General features: G+C 41.6%; 1 protein-coding gene across 1 annotated transcript in view; it reads right to left on the bottom strand.

The window, feature by feature from the left end:
* Nucleotides 1-2954: 2954 nt before the first annotated feature.
* LOC133660793 (ectonucleoside triphosphate diphosphohydrolase 3-like) overlaps nt 2955-17425 on the bottom strand; it is a 42588-nt gene continuing 28117 nt past the window's right edge. Inside the window, exons 9-10 of the mRNA XM_062064376.1 lie at nt 9238-9375; nt 2955-7031 (exon numbers count right to left, since the gene is read on the bottom strand). Coding sequence (XP_061920360.1) covers nt 6843-7031; nt 9238-9375 — 327 coding nt within the window. The 3' untranslated portion in view covers nt 2955-6842. The remainder of the gene's footprint in view (nt 7032-9237; nt 9376-17425) is intronic.

The following is a 17425-nucleotide window of genomic DNA, read 5'->3' as shown; positions in this document are numbered from 1 at the left end:
TTATATTTGTACATATCGTATTTTCTAGTGTTTGTTGTTATTATTTTTGTTGTTGTTGTCTCTATGTCTTATCCCCCTCTGTCTTCCTTTTTTTCTTCTTTCTATCCTCTCCTGCTCCGGTCCGGCTGCGCCAAACATTAAATAAATCCACTTAATAAAGTCAAATACAAAAAAGGTAACATGGGAAGTATCCCACAGTTCTGTTTTGTAAAGTAAATCTGTACAGCAGATATGGGCATTTGCCTGAGTGGCTGCACAGGACTTGTTAAGAAGGAAGAAAACGAGTCAGAGGCTAAGAAAACATACAGCAGAATTTGGATTCACTCTCTTGGTTCATTATTTTGATGTGAATGTGTAGCAGTGGTTCAAGCGTAAACACAACTTACGTAGGGTAGTACAACTTTGTATTCACAATTTGTTCATTTCCTCATTTTTATTTTAGTTTTATTTATAATTTGTGTTTACATTTTTTTCTTACCTCCGGCTACTCCGGCTTCCTCCCACCTCCAAAGACATGCACCTGGGGATAGGTTGATTGGCAACACTAAATTGGCCCTAGTGTGTGAATGTGAGTGTGTATCAGTGGCGTGCCGTCACTAGAGGCAGGGGAGGCGGGGCCTCACCTGCCATCATGGAAAGAAAAAAAAAAGAAAAAGAAAAAAAAATTAATTAAATTGTTATATGTATCCATTGATTATACTAAAGTTATTTTCCATTTAACTTCAACAGTTTTAGATTATTTTTATTTTTATTTTCACATTTGCCGTTCAAATACTGAGAAGAGACGGTGCGGTGATCAGCAGCCAGTTGAGGCACATTGTGCCTCACCATGGATTGCGACTCGGCTAACTGCTGAGCTGCTGTGCAGTGACACCGTATTGCTATATGAATTATATTATACATTTCCATAGTTTAGTTAGCTGAGGTATATAATGTACAGTGTATTTTGTCAACAACTGTATGTGTGTAACGTATTTTTAGTGCTGAGCGATCATAAATCTGCTGCGGAGACACACTGTGAGAGACTCGTATCATAACCCCGCCTCCTGGAGCCAAGCATCTCCGCCGCAGAATGCACTGCCCGACGGGAGCACCGCGGCCACACCAACCAAAGCCCACACCCAAACCCTCCACGTGCAAGACCGAATCCACCCAAAAAAAGTCACTTAACAATAAGCCAAAAAGTGCAAAAAGAACAATGCTCGCGCTGCAGGAGCCGCGAACGACCGCAGGGACACAACATTAGGTACACCTGCACTGCAGGTTCATATGTTTTTAAATTTGACTGTGATGATGCAGTCGTGCCTCACCAGACATTAACCTCACCGCACGCCACTGGTGTGTATGTTGTCTGTCTATCTGTGTTGGCCCTGGGATGAGGTGGCGACTTTTCCAGGGTGTACCCTGCTTTCCGCCGGAATGTAGCTTGGATAGGCTCCAGCACCCCCGCGACCCCGAAAGGGACAAGCGGTAGAAAATGGATAGATGGATTATTTGTGTATTTTTTCTTCATTGTTAAATTGCTCTTGTGCTTCAAAGTTGTTTTTTTGACCGTAGGAAGGGGATTCATATGATCCTTTTCGTCACAGTTTACCTGACAGATGAAACGTGAGGAATTGAGGGTGCACTCTCCACTCAGCCGCCAGATGGCAGGAAAGTGTTGCTTATCTTAAAATGTGTTTTGTGGCAAGTCCAACTTTGACCAAAGCGTCAGTTGCTTTGTAGAGTGGCGATTTACTTTATTTTTAGTAGACAGCATTGCAAAATTATTAACTCCCCCCTCCTCCTTCCACTCACCCGAGATCCACCCACCAGTATAGAGTAATATTAATGTAAATTGAAGTTGTTTTGATCCACATCTTATCTTATAACAGCTACCAGTGTTTGAAATAAAGATCTTTAATAATGAGCCAGTGTTTTTAAAAAGAGCCATCTACTTTCAAAGAGCCATAAATTCCATCTCTAAGACCTCTTTGTAATTGACATGAATATATATCAGTTATTCTCAAACTGGTACGCATACCACTAGTGGTACACAGGCTCTATCTAATGTACAGTACAGTGTTTTATTTTCCTATATTTAAACACAGTGTTACTGTTCAAACTGTAATGTTACATTGACCAAAAATATGAAATATACTTGTTAGATTAAAGATTAAAGATTAAAGATACCAATGATTGTCACACACACTAGATAAAACCCTGGCCTTGTTTTTAATGAATACTTACGGTGATACGGTGATACTTGGAGAGACACATTTTTTCTGATTTGGTACTGATATATATATATATATATATATATATATATATATATATATATATATATATATATATATATATATATATATATATATATATATATATATATATATATATATATATATATATATATATGCAACACGGGTTGGAGTTGGGGGTTAAATCACCAAAATGATTCCCGGGCGTGGCGCCGCTGCTGCCCACTACTCCCCAAGGGGATGGGTCAAATGCAGAGGACAAATTTCACCACATCTAGTGTGTGTGTGACAATCATTGGTACTTTAATCTTTAATCTTAATATATACATATATATATATATATATATATATATATATATATATATATATATATATATATATATATATATATATATATATATATATATATATATATATATATATATATATATATATATATATATACCGTAATCTGTGATCTATTAACAGATAGAACCGTCTGAGTTACACTTGCTAAAACAAAAATTGTTACCATCATCCCCTGTCTTCTACTAAATGTAATCTTTGTCGTTGATTTATAATTTCACAACCACAACATTCACAGTTGGTAGGTACATTTATTATGAGTTGTTATCAAAACATAGATGACACAGTCAATGCAACACATTAGAATCATGCATAATTGTGTCCAGTGCTAACATAAGTGATGAAAAAAGGCATTTCATTCATGCTGACAGACATGACCTTTTGAATTGAGTTGTTTTGTAATCATCGTTTTCTTTGGACAATACAGAAAAAAAAAACATTACCATGAAAAACTTCCATTATGAGAAAAATAATTACAACCGGCTGCTCAACAAAATGTTACAATTAAAACAACTTTTTTTTTAAATACAATTGCAAATCCTACTTGAGTGTCATTTCATTGCTTTTTAAATTACAATAGGTAATTGTGCAGCAGGCCAAGTTTTTGGTAGGGGGAAAAGGTTGTCTAATGCCCGCGATACAGAGACTACACAACTGTTCTAATTTTACACAAATAGCATACATGAGCTTCATCTAACATGTATGTTTAGCCTACACACTATCTCAACTGAGTTTTAAGACTCAGTGTTTTCCAAATTAGTTAACACACAACAAGTGATATTGTTTTGCATATGCATTTAGTGCAATTGAAGTGCATACTGTATATATTAGTGGAGAGAAACAGGAGGGTGTCAGGACTTTTTGGAAGTAAAATGTGGAAATAATTGTTATTGTGTCCCTGAGATTTATTTTTTTTAAAAAGAAGAAGCATCTTCTGTTAATTACAACACCTCGCACAATTAATAAAAAAAGACCCTACAATAATGCCTCCAAATCCAGTGTTGTAAATGATCATAGTCAAAACTACAGTAAAATTAAAGTTTCAGTCTTGATGTACAAAAATTAAACCAAACGACAAGAACACGCATTGCAATTAAGTTATGTACAAGCTTCCTAAATTTGTAAGTAATAGTCAAATAAGCTATCATTCATAAAACGTTTTTTTTAAGAAACTGTATTGAGTATGTGCTACATTTAGGTGTTTAGCTTTGTTAGTGTAAGTAAAAACATTGTTTAGGGGACGTGCACTACCATGTGTTTCAAAAACAATAAGACGAGTAAAGAATTTTAGCACTTTTTGCCATGGAAAACATAAAATAAGTCTACTGAATAAAAAGGGGCTCTTTTTGGAGCATGTTTTTTATTGGCCCTCAACATGTTGTAAAAATCTTTTATTATTCATGATTTTTAAATATTACACAATGTTTTTCATGTTTTGTTTAGCTAGCTTAATGCACTTTGACCTACATTGGATGTTTTTTTAGCATCTTTAATGTACAAAATGTATCCAAGTGTTCCACCACATCGTTAAATTACTTGGGAAAATGTTTGTACAATTCTGTACTGGAGCGATGGTTGATCATTTGTGTTTGTGTATTTTTATTCTTAAAACATAGGTACAGACAAATTAAGTTGTTTCTTTTTTTTTTGTTGGACACGTCACTCAAGAAAGCTACACGGGAAACGGTCAGCAGGTAAGAGACATCTCTTAATGAATGATGGGTTCTCAGTTCTGTCTGTAAAGCGCTACATAAATCTAATCCATTATTATTGTTGTTATTATAAAAAACGATGTGTCCTCACAGAAACATCTTGTACCTAGGGCAATGGTTTCTTAAAGGTTTCCACAAAGCATCACCTCAAAAAAAAAAAAAGTTTGCTTTGCAAATACCACCGTTGTGCTACACATGCGGTTTACAGTAGCTTTGATTATGTGGCTTATACTTGCAGGTGACTGCAACTTGTGGAGTATTGTAGACAATTTCCGCAGAGAGACATTTCGTTTGAATTCACTTTCAACAAACATTTGGCTGATACATTTGTTTTTGCACAGTTATTACACTTATTTTTCTGTTTCTGGCATTCCTAAAAGTACCACTAGATTGAGCCTGCCTACAATCAGTGGTACTCATACTATACGGTCTTCCTCATTTTTTGGGCTTTATCTATGAAGTAATTACAAATGACTAACAGAATATGATTCTTTCATTGTTAGTCCTCCCTTTAACATATTATGTTTATGCTAGCACAGGGGTCTCAAACTCAATTTAACTGAGGGCCACTGGAAGTAGAGTCTGGGTGAGCATAGTGTATTCACTTTAGAATCACGTTTTAAATACGTGACTAAATGTGTTAATACTTCAGCTTACTTAACGCAAGTTGCTCATTGTGTTGTCCAGTGTGTGTTTGTTGTGCTGTAATTTTTGTTGTAAAGTTCTCCAGGCCAAGGATCCCCAAAGTTACGGTGAGATGGAACGGGGATCACGTATACAATTGATACTGTGCAACACGCATATATTCAATTATTACAGTACAGTGCCTCTAATAGCTCGCTCGCAACTAAAGCTCTAATTCTTAGCTATCATAATTGCTAACATGAATATAATGATATAATTATGTATCCATGTTTTTATTTGAAACCAGCAAATTACATTGAAGAGTGTGGCCGTGTCACTGCCACTTCTAAACTACACTACAGTGTGTTGGATCAATGTTAATGTGTATTTAAATACATTTAAATGTTTGTATATATTGCAGGCATTTATTTAAAAAAAAGTATAATTAACCAAAACGTTCACAACCCCCCCCTGTAGTACCTCTGCAGACCCCTTGCAATTGTAAAGACCTCGATCTAGTGCAATTCAAGATTGCCATGTTATATTCAACTATTCGCCGTTCAGGGTGTGTGGACCGCGATTACACTAAACTAGTGTACATTGAGTGGTACACCTAATTTTTTATTCATTATTTAAGTGGTGTAGTTTTATTTTCCTATATTTAATGCTACATTGTCAAAAATATTGCATATTCTGTATTTTCCAGACTATAGAGCCACACCCACTAAATTTTAGAAGAAAAAATATTTTCCATATAATAGCCACACCAGACTATAAGCCACATATATGTTGTGAAATGACTTTTTTTTTTTACACAGAAAGACTTTGTAATTGTTTTTTTTATATAGCGTAATTGTTTCCAAACAGTGTAAATAACATGGCAGTAAAACGGCTGAGCAACCAAAACAAAATTCATTTTCACGGACCCATTAGCTGCGGAAGCTAGCTCTTCTATCAGCTAAACAGACTCAATAAGTCCACGGTGACGTTTTGGTGAATTCATGAAACTGAAACGATACAAAAAGAATGCCATTGTAAGTTAATAGTTCTAACACAGACTTTTGTAAATGTTTTAGCATACTAGCTAATGCTTACAACTTCATTACATAAAAATAGCACGCACAAATATGCATGAAAACACTATAGACATCACAAATAAAACGGTTAATTAAGTAAGAATTGTTTTAGTTACACTGTAAAACTTACAAACGTTGCTTTGAATGATAAATGAAGAATCCATACGAGTAGAAACGCTATTGACGGGTAGCGGACTGAACTGCAATTGTACTTCCGGTTGAAAGCACTAATCTAAACAGAAAGGCAATGCATCACTCCAGTACCTGCAGTGAGCGAACTAGTCCATAAAATGGCGCCAATAACACACCTATTCAGTGTATTTTCACTTTTTTTAATCTACTTTTTTCATTATGGCTGTCAGCGAAAAAAAATCCATAAATTAGCTGCTCCGTTTTATAAGCCGGAGGGGGAAAAGCACAGGAAAAATGTGTGCCTTATAGTCCGAAATTTACGGTACTTGGTAAATTAAGCCTTTGCCTTGTTTTTAAGGAATACTTGGACCTACTACACTACTGTATTTTAATGTTGCTCATTATGGTGGTACTTGCAGAACCAAGTGTTTTCTGAGGTGGTACTCATTTAAAAATATTTGAGAACCACTGCACTAAACTATTAAGTGAAGTCGAGGGCCACAAAATATGGGTCGCAAGTTTGAGACCCATGTGCCAAAAGCTAGACTTTTACAGCTTCATTTTACTATTTTAATTAATTTTGTCATACTTTCATAATATTAATTCATCTTCCTGAACCCACTTGTAAAATATTTTGAGACAATGCAAGCACATAAGCTGTAAACAAGGCTCTTAAAACGGGACACACGCATTCAAAAAGACATCACTGGCTATGCTCAGTAGCACATGCGAATAAGGATGATGAAAATGAAGATGACAGTAACAATGGTTAGAGCTGAAAATAAAAAGACAAGACCGGCAAAGACGGGGTTAGTCAACGGGGGTACTTCTTCCATCTCTGATGGTATCATATTGGAGCTGCTCAGCATGTATCCCAAACTCCAACCTACACTGGTTTCCTTCACCTGGAAAGCAGATAAGATATCACATGATATTACCTGTTTAAGTAGCCTATAATTAAGGCACCACTTTGTCTGTCTTGCACTGTTATGACTCAGAGATGAGTCAGAAAATTCCAACCCCATTCATAGTTTCCCCCAGCTTGTCAATATACGTGTGGCGGTGGCGGCATGACAAGGGGCGTTGTCAATGTGACATCATCGTCAAATTTGCGAGATAATGCATATATGTTCTTTAAAAAGACTAAACAATATTGTGTGTACATTTAAAAACAAATTTGTGTTATTAGTAATTAGTACTTACATATGTTTTTCTTATATCAATGTGTTCTATTTTTCATTGTTGCTGCTTAGTGTAACACAGGCCAAATACAAGTGGTGGCTGCTGGTTTTTCAAGTAGGGGAAGCTAATGCTACTTTTAAACACAAGTACAGTCTCCAATAACAGATAAAAGAAATAATGATGCTTTTACAAAGAACGGGATTGTAAAATTCTCTATATCGACTCGGAACAATGGAATGAAAGTTGAAAAATGCTCTGTCAGTGGTTTATATTTTAAGACCTCTGACTCGCTCATTTTGCTGTCAATCAAAAATTAATTCAGTCTTTGACGGATCATCAAATCATAATGCGGAAGCCCAGCCTCCAGGCCAGCCAAGGCTGAGCCCACTTCTCATTCGCTAAGCCGAGCATTTGTCTAATGACTTTCCAGTTTGGCAGCAGTAGAACAACCCCCTCTATGCTCCAAATTAATTAAAACAACCAGCTGTCGCGAAAGTAGCTGATTCTGAATTAAATATAAGCATAAAAGTAAAAACGTAACCAATTTTTTATATTGCAGGGTAGGCCTGAACTATTATTTGAATTTTAATTTCGATTTGGATAATGGCTTCTCACGGTTATGAAATATAATAATGAAAAAAAAAAAACGATTAATGCAAATTCCGGAGCGTGTGACGGTGAAACAGATGAGGATCAAGAAAAAAAGAGGATGAATACAAGAAGTTTGGGATCTAACCATGGTTGCTATTTTTCATTTGACACAACGCCAGTATGCCGAATTAATAATCACTAAACTCAACAAAAAAGCAAGGCAAATGATTTGCGCGTTCACATAACCGCGGACAGTTTCACATAATTGGCCAATAAAACGGAATCTGCGGATAATAATATATATATGTATATACAAGTGCATATGTATCAGTCTTTTTGACTGAGATTCCAAACACACTTGGATTCTTTACAGGAATCGTAATGGGAGGGGAGGGTTTTCCCTCCCATTACTAATAAAAGTAATACATTGTATGAATGTGTGTGTGTGTGTGTGTGTGTGTGTGTGTGTGTGTGTGTGTGTGTGTGTGTGTGTGTGTGTGTGTGTGTGTGTGTGTGTATGTATACAGTATATATATATATATATATATATATATATATATATATATATATATATATATATATATATATATATATATATATATATGTGTGTGTGTATACATATACACACATATGCATATACATGTATGTACATATATGAATGTAAATATATGTGTATGTATATATATATATATATATACATATATATATATATATATATATATATATATATATATATATATATATATATATATATATATATATATATATATATATATATATATATATATATATATACACACACACACATTCATACAATGTATTACTTTTATTAGTAATGGGAGGGAAAACCCTCCCCTCCCATTACGATTCCTGTAAAGAATCCAAGTGTGTTTGGAATCTCAGTCAAAAAGACCCGGAGACACCCAAAGGCGATTAGCAGCAAACACAGTAAATTGAGTCCCTTGTTGGTGGGCTTGTCTTTAGGGAGCACTGCCAGCTGCTGAAGAACATAAAAAAAGGCAGCCGGAATGTGAAATGGTTGCTTTTTTCCACCGACTTGTGTCACACATAAGGAATCTCCTTCATTTGAGGGAGCCTCATTGTAAAAAATGCTCCATATCTTCAGGGCATCCTGGAGCCAAACATAGCCTGCCTTTCAGCTCTTTGAAGGCAGATGATCATGTCATGTTTAATGGGCCACAATGGGTGGTCGCACTAATAATGTGCTCTGAAATACTCTGATCAACTTGGTTCAGATGTCGTCCGACATTCTTTGTCGCACACACTCAACACTGTTTGACATAAAAGTCAGGATCTTTTTCCACTCATCCAACTTACCTTATTAACGAAGTGAATGTTTCTCCATGTGTCTCTGTCAAATTTGTAACCTTTGGCCATTAGAGTGAAGATGTAATGAGAGGCGGAGCAGTAAGTGCGAAGATGTTTTATACTGATCCAGGGCTTCTCCTTCTTTAGCTAAAAAGAAAATATTTGTTAGTTTGTTGTTGGTGTGTGTTTGAATAACAAAATGCAAACAATTAGATAGCTAGTGATAAACAGTGGGTACTTTTTAGTCAAATCTTTAGGGGTGTAGCAGTCTATATATTCGTAGTCTGATTGTTTTGCGCTTAATAGTTTTTTACACTCGTTTCTATTATCCATATTCTCCCATCCAACCTATGGCCACGCCCAACCCTCGTAAGTTCCATAAAAACGATAACACTTAAAATTTGAAAAGGCTTTACAGTGTGTTGCCTAGCTAGAAAGTAGCCTTTGTCATGTAGCTGAATGTGCCTATAGTCTTATGTTGTACTGTAATTATTGTACTTATTACACATTTGCTGTTCGATAGTAACGTGTGTTTTAGATGTAGTTTAATTTTGATTGCCAAATTTGGAGGTGTTGAAATTGCCATGTAAAATTGTAAATGCTACTCAATGCATGTATATAACACAGCAAATGTAAATTAGCATCAAGCTAGCTACTACTAGAAAAATTGCAGTACTTGACTTCTTAGCATTTTTTTAAGAGACATACTTGCATTGTTGGCATGGACAATTGTAACTGTTGTGATCCGTTGCCCGGGTTATGTTATGTTTAGTTTGGTATTCCCTTAGTTGTTGTTTATTTTGTCTCAGCACTCTCGTTTGTTTTCATACATGAGTGTTGATTTTCTGCACTTGCCTCTGATTAGTGGTGGATGCTCACCTGCTCCCAGTCACTAATCAGAGAGCTATTTATCATGTCTCGTGCCACACTCTGGCAGCAAACCAGTCAATGCCTCCCCACATTCCAGTTCCGCCCCCTGAACTTACATTTAGTATTTATTTTCATGTAAGTTTCTTGCTCCCTTCTTTGCTAGTCTCCTTGTTAAGCTTTGCCATAGCTACCCGCGTCATCAGCACGTAGGAGTAGCTCTCCAGCATCAGCGCTTCCTCCTGCAAGGGTGCTGCCTGTCTCTTCACCAGCAGGGGCGCCATCAACTCCTCAAGCAGCAAAGGACTCTCCGGAGGAGTGCAGCGCTGAATTGATGGACGAGTGGTCTCGGAAGGTGCTGATTATGCTAAAGTTGTCACGGCCAGGGCGCATTCCAATGCGTCCTCATCTGTGCCTCATGACGAGCGCACCGCGGGCCACGCCCACATGCGCTCTCTCATCCTTGCGCGCTGCAAGCACCGCGGGACACGCCCCCACACGCACCGCGCAGACCGCGGCCACGCACCTCCACAGCTGGCGGCAATCATCTTTCAGCACACCTGCCGTTAATGAAGTAGCTGCCTTCATAAGCGTGGACAACCAGGCATGCCGCCGCCGGAATATAGTCTTCAATTGGCGTATAGTAAGCGATCATCTTGCTTGATGCAATCCTGCTCTCTCTGTCTGTTTTCCCTTCCGTGTCTCATTGTCGTATCATCCTACTGCAGACCTCCGTTCCCGTGTTTGACGTTGCTGTGTGACTCGTCATTCCTCGTCGTTCCCCTGCTTCCCTGACTGCCGCCTTCGTTCCCTGACTCCTTGCTCGTCCCTGGATTCTGACGCCTCTCTATCGCCCTGGATCACCTGCCTGCCCCTGGACTTCCTCTTCTCTCGTGCAACACTTGGTAACACACACTTCAGCTCAATTACACACATAGCCTTACACCACATACACTTTTGGATCTAGTTCACACTCCACTCTATTGTATATTTGTATAGTTTGATTATTATATATATATATAGTTAATATATATATAATAAATAATTGTTCATACTTCCCCCTGGTGTCTGTTTGCCGTCACCTCCCCTTAGTCCAAACCTTAACAGTATATTCCGGCCAATTGATTAGGGACATGACGGCACAGTTCCTTAGCCCTGCCCCCAGTGACTTTAGCCCCGCCCCAGTGACATTTTTTTCTTTTTTTCTTCCGTTTTTCTTTTTACCCCTCTCACTATGGCTTTTTCTTTTCATTCCACCTGGGAGAATTTTTCTAGACCACCTCAACATTCTTGTGATGGACTGTTTTCCTTCAATACGGGGAAGGAGGAATTTACCCGCCGCCTGGCCACCCACCTCCCACCCTTAGTGACTGTTCCCCAGTCAGCTGGTAGTGTCTGGCATCCGTGTGTGGAGGGGGGGGGGGGATAGTACTGGTGGATGTGCTGATGTGGTGGCGCAGCTGCACCCAGCCAGGCTACCCCCTGCTAGAGAAATACCACCTGTCTTCTGTTTTTCCCAGCCACAGTCCCCAGCCAGACAGTCGGTCACCCAGCTAGCCTCCGAGCTAGCACCCGTCACCAAGCTAGCCTCCGAGCTAGCCTCCGAGCTATCACCCGTCACCCAGCTAGCCTCCGAGCTAGCACCCGTCACCAAGCCAGCCCCCGTGTCTCCACCAGCTCCCAGGCTGGCCCCCGTGTCTCCACCAGCTCCCAGGCTGGCCCCTGTGTCTCCACCAGCTCCCAGGCTGGCCCCCGTGTCTCCACCAGCTCCCAGGCTGGCCCCCGTGTCTCCGCCTCGGCCGGGAGCGCCGACCCCTCCGCCTCGGCCGGCAGCGCCGACCTCTCCGCCTCGGCCTGCTCCTCAGCTGCCCTCCTCGTCTCCGGCTCCGATGACGTCTGCTTCCACGCCTCCGATGACATCATCCTCCTTGACTCTGGCTCCAACGACATCATCATCCTCGACTCTGGCTCCAAGGTCTTCATCCTACTCGTCTTTGGCGGGCCTTTCCACAGCGCCGCCAGCCCCCTTGTCTCCTGCATCGTCGCTACCGCGACCTCCGGCTGGCCGGCCGCAAGGGCAGCCAACAGGCGCCCGCACACGGCGCCCTCTGTGGCCAGGGCAGGGACACTTTCTGCGCCAACAGCAACGCCCAAGACATGGATATATTTCCCGTAGGCTGTTGTGGTTCTGGCCCCACTCGCGAGTTCGCCCTCCCGACGTCCAAGAAGGTGGCTGTTCCTTGGTCTACTCGCCGCCGACACCAGACTCGTTCACGGTGGATTCGGGGACACTTGGGCCGGCGACTTACCACCAGTTCGCCCCTCCACCCTCCCTTGACTTTTGTTCTTGTTTTTTGGGGGGTTCGACTTCTAGGACATCTGGAAGCTGTCCATAGGGGGGGGAATACTGTCACGGCCAGGGCGCATTCCAATGCGTCCTCATCTGTGCCTCATGATGAGCGCACCGCGGGCCACGCCCAAATGCGCTCTCTCATCCTTGCGCGCTGCAAGCACCGCGGGACACGCCCCCACACGCACTGCGCAGAACGCGGCCACGCACCTCCACAGCTGGCGGCAATCATCTTTCAGCACACCTGCCGTTAATGAAGTAGCTGCCTTCATAAGCGTGGACAACCAGGCATGCCGCCGCCGGAATATAGTCTTCAATCGGCGTATAGTAAGCGATCATCCTGCTTGATGCAATCCTGCTCTCTCTGTCTGTTTTCCCTTCCGTGTCTCATTGTCGTATCATCCTACTGCGGACCTCCGTTCCCGTGTTTGACGTTGCTGTGTGACTCGTCATTCCTCGTCGTTCCCCTGCTTCCCTGACTGCCGCCTTCGTTCCCTGACTCCTTGCTCGTCCCTGGATTCTGACGCCTCTCTATCGCCCTGGATCACCTGCCTGCCCCTGGACTTCCTCTTCTCTCGTGCAACACTTGGTAACACACACTTCAGCTCAATTACACACATAGCCTTACACCACATACACTTTTGGATCTAGTTCACACTCCACTCTATTGTTTATTTGTATAGCTTGATTATTATATATATACAGGTATATAGTTAATATATATAATAAATCATTGTTCATACCTCCCCCTGGTGTCTGTTTGCCATCACCTCCCCTTAGTCCAGACCTGGGCATTCTGGCCCTTTGTGCGTCCCTGTCCGGCCCGCGTGAGGCCAATTATAAATTACAAAATACATTTTAAAAAGTATCTATGTCGAGTGTGCAATACAACGGTGCTGCTTTTGTTTTGAAAATCATTATTTGTATTACTTCCGTGTGGACGTATGCGTGTGCGTGATTGTGAGTGAATGTGAACAGCTGCAATTACAAAATAAAGTTGAAAAAACATCTATGTCGTGCGCGCAATACAACTGTGCTGCTTTTATTTTGAAAAGTATTATTTATGGGCCTGTGTCCGTGTGTAACCTGCGAGTGAAGGTGCACAGCGACAAGTGATGCACGGTTTACACCCGAGACGCTAAAAAGAGAAAAGTTGATGAGGAATGCCGTGTTTCCAACAAGACATGAACTGCAAAGCAACGTCCCCTCTAAGGTGCGTGCCTGCGCAATTGCGCACTGCTCAAGCGTCCGCTGCGCGCAGCAAGTATATGCCGCGCACCAAATCAAATCCCATCTGAATTCTAAACAAAATAAACATATTTATTCTATGGAATTTTGCAATGCAACTTTGAGTGACAGTGACAACAAGCGGCCCTAATGGTGTTCGTCAACACCGTTCAATTGAACACCGTTCAATTATTGTAACGTCTATCGAGATGCTTCGAGGACAGGAATTATATCGATCACTTTATTGAGCAAAACTATTTATATTCGGACATAACCACACCAAAAACATGAGTAAAACAATTTTATCTCGAAAAACTAGTCATTTTCTGCCGTACAAACCAGGCCAAAACCAACTTGTCATCTGTCACCAACGCGCATAGCACTAAACCACTAGTGCGTTTATGGCCACACAAAAAGTCGGACAACTCAAACACCACACGAAGTTACACTATGACTCCTCAGTCATACGTGTGCTTATTTTACTGTCATTTATTATTAATGTTAATTTATTTATATTAGTCATGGAATGCTGTTACACACACTATGTTGAAGTATTACTATTATTATTAATTATTGTTATTATTATTATTATTATTATTATTTATCTTACGGTATATATCAAAAATAATATTGAGCAAAATGTAATTGAAATATTGTCGATGTGGCCCTCCAGCAGTGCTCGGGTAGCTCATGCGGCCCCCGGTAAAAATTAATTAAAGTTGGAGGATCAGCTTTGTTTAGCAGCCACGCCCGTTCCAGCTTTGTCGCCCACTCAAGGCAAGCTTCCACCTCCTGCATGTCCACCGCCCCCAGTCTTGACCCCATCCAAGTCTACACCTCCTGCGCAGCCTCCGCCGCCAGTCTAGCGTCGTGCCAGGCTGCCACCTCCTGCAAAGCCTCCGTTGCCTGTCCTATGTCCAGTGAGGCTGCCGCCTTCAGCACTTCGCTCACCCCGGCTGCCGCCTTCAGCGCTGCGCCCAGCCTGGCCGCCGCCTCCAGCTCTGCAGTCAGCTCCAACGTCGCCTCCAGCTCTGCAGTCAGTTCCAACCTCGCCTCCAGCTCTGCAGTCAGCTTCAGCCTTGTCTCCAGCTCTGCAGTCAGCTCCAGCCTTGTCTGCAGCTCTGTAGTCAGCTCCAGCCTCGTCTCAATTGGGTCCGACGCCGCTTCCTGCCTCGTCTCTCAAGCGGGTCTGACGCCGCTTCCTGCCTCGTCTCAAGCGGGTCTGACGCCTCTCCCTTCCTCGTCTCAAGCTGGTCTGAAGCGGCTTCCTGCCTCGTCTCAAACGGGTCCGAAGCCGCCTCCTGCCTCATCTCTGGCTCTGCAGTCAGCTCAACCTTCAGCCCAGCGATCTGCTTGCCTGGTGCAAGAACATCAGTCAGGCACTTACAGCCTGCATTCTCGACAGCTACGTATGTGGCCAATTCATGGATGCCCGCAGCTCCATCAGCAGTGACACCCAGCACTTGGGCGTAAAACTTGTCGGCTGCTGAGGTTCTGGGGCCGCTCCCGTCCGCCTTCTTGTCGGCCCAAGATGTGACCAGTGCATGGACGCCTGCCTCGCCAGCTGCGGCGGCGTTCGACTTGCCGCCGCCATCTGACTCGGCCCCGGTGGCTTCGGAGGACACTTGGCTTGGCGACCCGCCACCATGTCCTCCCTCCATCCTCCTGTGACTAAAGACTTGTTTCAGTTTGGAACGTCTGGAATCCGTCTCTTAAGAGGCGGGCACTTTCATGATCCGTTGCCCATGTTATGTTTCGTTTTGCATTTCCTCAGTTGTTGTTTATTTCTGTTTCAGCATCCTCGTTTGTTTTCATAGTTACCATGGGTTCTGATTTACTGCACCTGCCTTTGATTAGGGGTCGGGATGCTCACTTGCTACTGATTACTATTTAGAAAGCTATTTATTCCTGCCTTGCGCTACACTCTGGCTGGCAGTCCTGTCTGCTTGACGCGACGCTTACGTTTGGTATTTATTTTCATGTAAGTTTATATTTATTATTTTCTTCACTTTCTTATCTGCACACTGCTTCCTGATGTCCTTCTGCATCTTGGGGAATTGACCACCGCAAAAGCATGCGACCCAGATGTAACAGTAACATTACCTAGACGAAGTTTGGCTAAGTTGGTTCTGAGTGCTGCTTAAAGGGGAACTGCACTTTTTTGGGAATGTTGCCCATCGTTCACAATCCTTATAAAAGACAAGAAGACAAAAGGTTTTTTTTGTTTTTTTTTGCAGTTTAACATATAAAAATCAGCTCGTTCTAGGTGGCTAGCAATACAGCTAATGGGATCAATCAATTCTACAAAACCGCCAATAAAACTTAATGTACGTTTTGTAACCTGTATAATAACCAGGCTGCAGCAACATTGTTATCGTAAGAGCGAACATGGAGGAACTCTTTTTCTAGCGTTGTAACAGATCGGCGTGCTGCGGCATTAGCCGTAAAGCTAGCTACAGAAAGAGATAAGCTAGCTTCTACGTCAGGGGTGGCCAACCAGTCAGAGACTGTGTTACTGCAAAGAGCCACATCCTACACATGGGCACACATGAACATCACCCTATCCCTTCCTCACACACACACACACACACACACACACACACACACACACACACACACGCACGCACACACACACACACACACACACACACACACACACACACACACACACACACACACACACACACACACAGACCTCTGCTGAGCCAGATTTATTGTAAATGTCACACACCAACATGACTCCTACAGTACTAAGACCACAAGCCAGTTATTTTCAACAATTAACATTGTGTGCACTGTCTTACACACACAAACTCTCAGTTCAACCAAGTCCACAAACAAAAATATAATATTTTTTCTGTTACTCTGCATGTTACTTAATGGGACTTCTGGCATTCCTTGTGACGCTGAAGATTTGAAGCTTTGAAATGCGCTAATGACGCCTGACATATAAGGCAGAATGGCTTGCCATTACGTTCAACAAAAAAATATAAACTCTCCCACTCTGTTAAAAATGTCCTGTGTTCTTCTTCATATTTTCATTTTGCTGTGCTTTGTTTCCCTGCCATTTTGAGAGCAAACTTGTCACAAATTGTTTACTACTGTGATCTCACGCACATGCACGTTTGACGTCACTCAAACAGGCTTCGGCTTCTTCTTCTTATGTTTGACTGACACTTACGTCCTCTTTTCCCCGGACATGTCCTCTTTTGCGGGGCTGTCCGGGCGGGGTTTCTTAAATGCCTCAAATGTCTGGTATTTTCAATGTACGTCCAGGGTTAAGAACGAGTTAAAAACAAAACAAATTGTGGAGGCGAGCGCACGCAGCAGCATTCGTGAGGAAGGAGCAGAGCACTACAAAGCACAAAACAGCTGTGCAGGGCGAGAGCTCGTCTGCTGTGTTGTGTTGAAATATAATTAACTAGTTTTGAGGCATTATTTATGTTTACATTGTATACAAGAGGTTATTTGGAATATTTCTACCTCTGCACTTTTTCTAAAACTGTATGTTACAGAATATAGATGTGACTTATTTTGTTATACTGTCAAGCAGTGTTGGTGTTACCGCACTTTGTGTGTCTTTTTACGCATTGAACTCAGAAAGGACGCGCAATTCCTGAAGCCCGCGTGTCACCCGGACGCAGATTTTTTTTTTTTACCTACCACCCAGTTTGCTTGTTTTTTTATTGTCTCATTATCGCTTTCCGTCAGTGTTTTCTTTTGTTTATATTTGCCGGGTCAAATTTCCATCCC

The sequence above is a fragment of the Entelurus aequoreus genome, linkage group LG11 (assembly GCF_033978785.1).
Source record: "Entelurus aequoreus isolate RoL-2023_Sb linkage group LG11, RoL_Eaeq_v1.1, whole genome shotgun sequence".
NCBI classification, from domain to species: Eukaryota; Metazoa; Chordata; class Actinopteri; order Syngnathiformes; family Syngnathidae; genus Entelurus; species Entelurus aequoreus.
The sequence above is the reverse complement of the archived record's forward strand: the minus strand, read 5'-3'. Positions and strand labels throughout refer to the sequence as shown.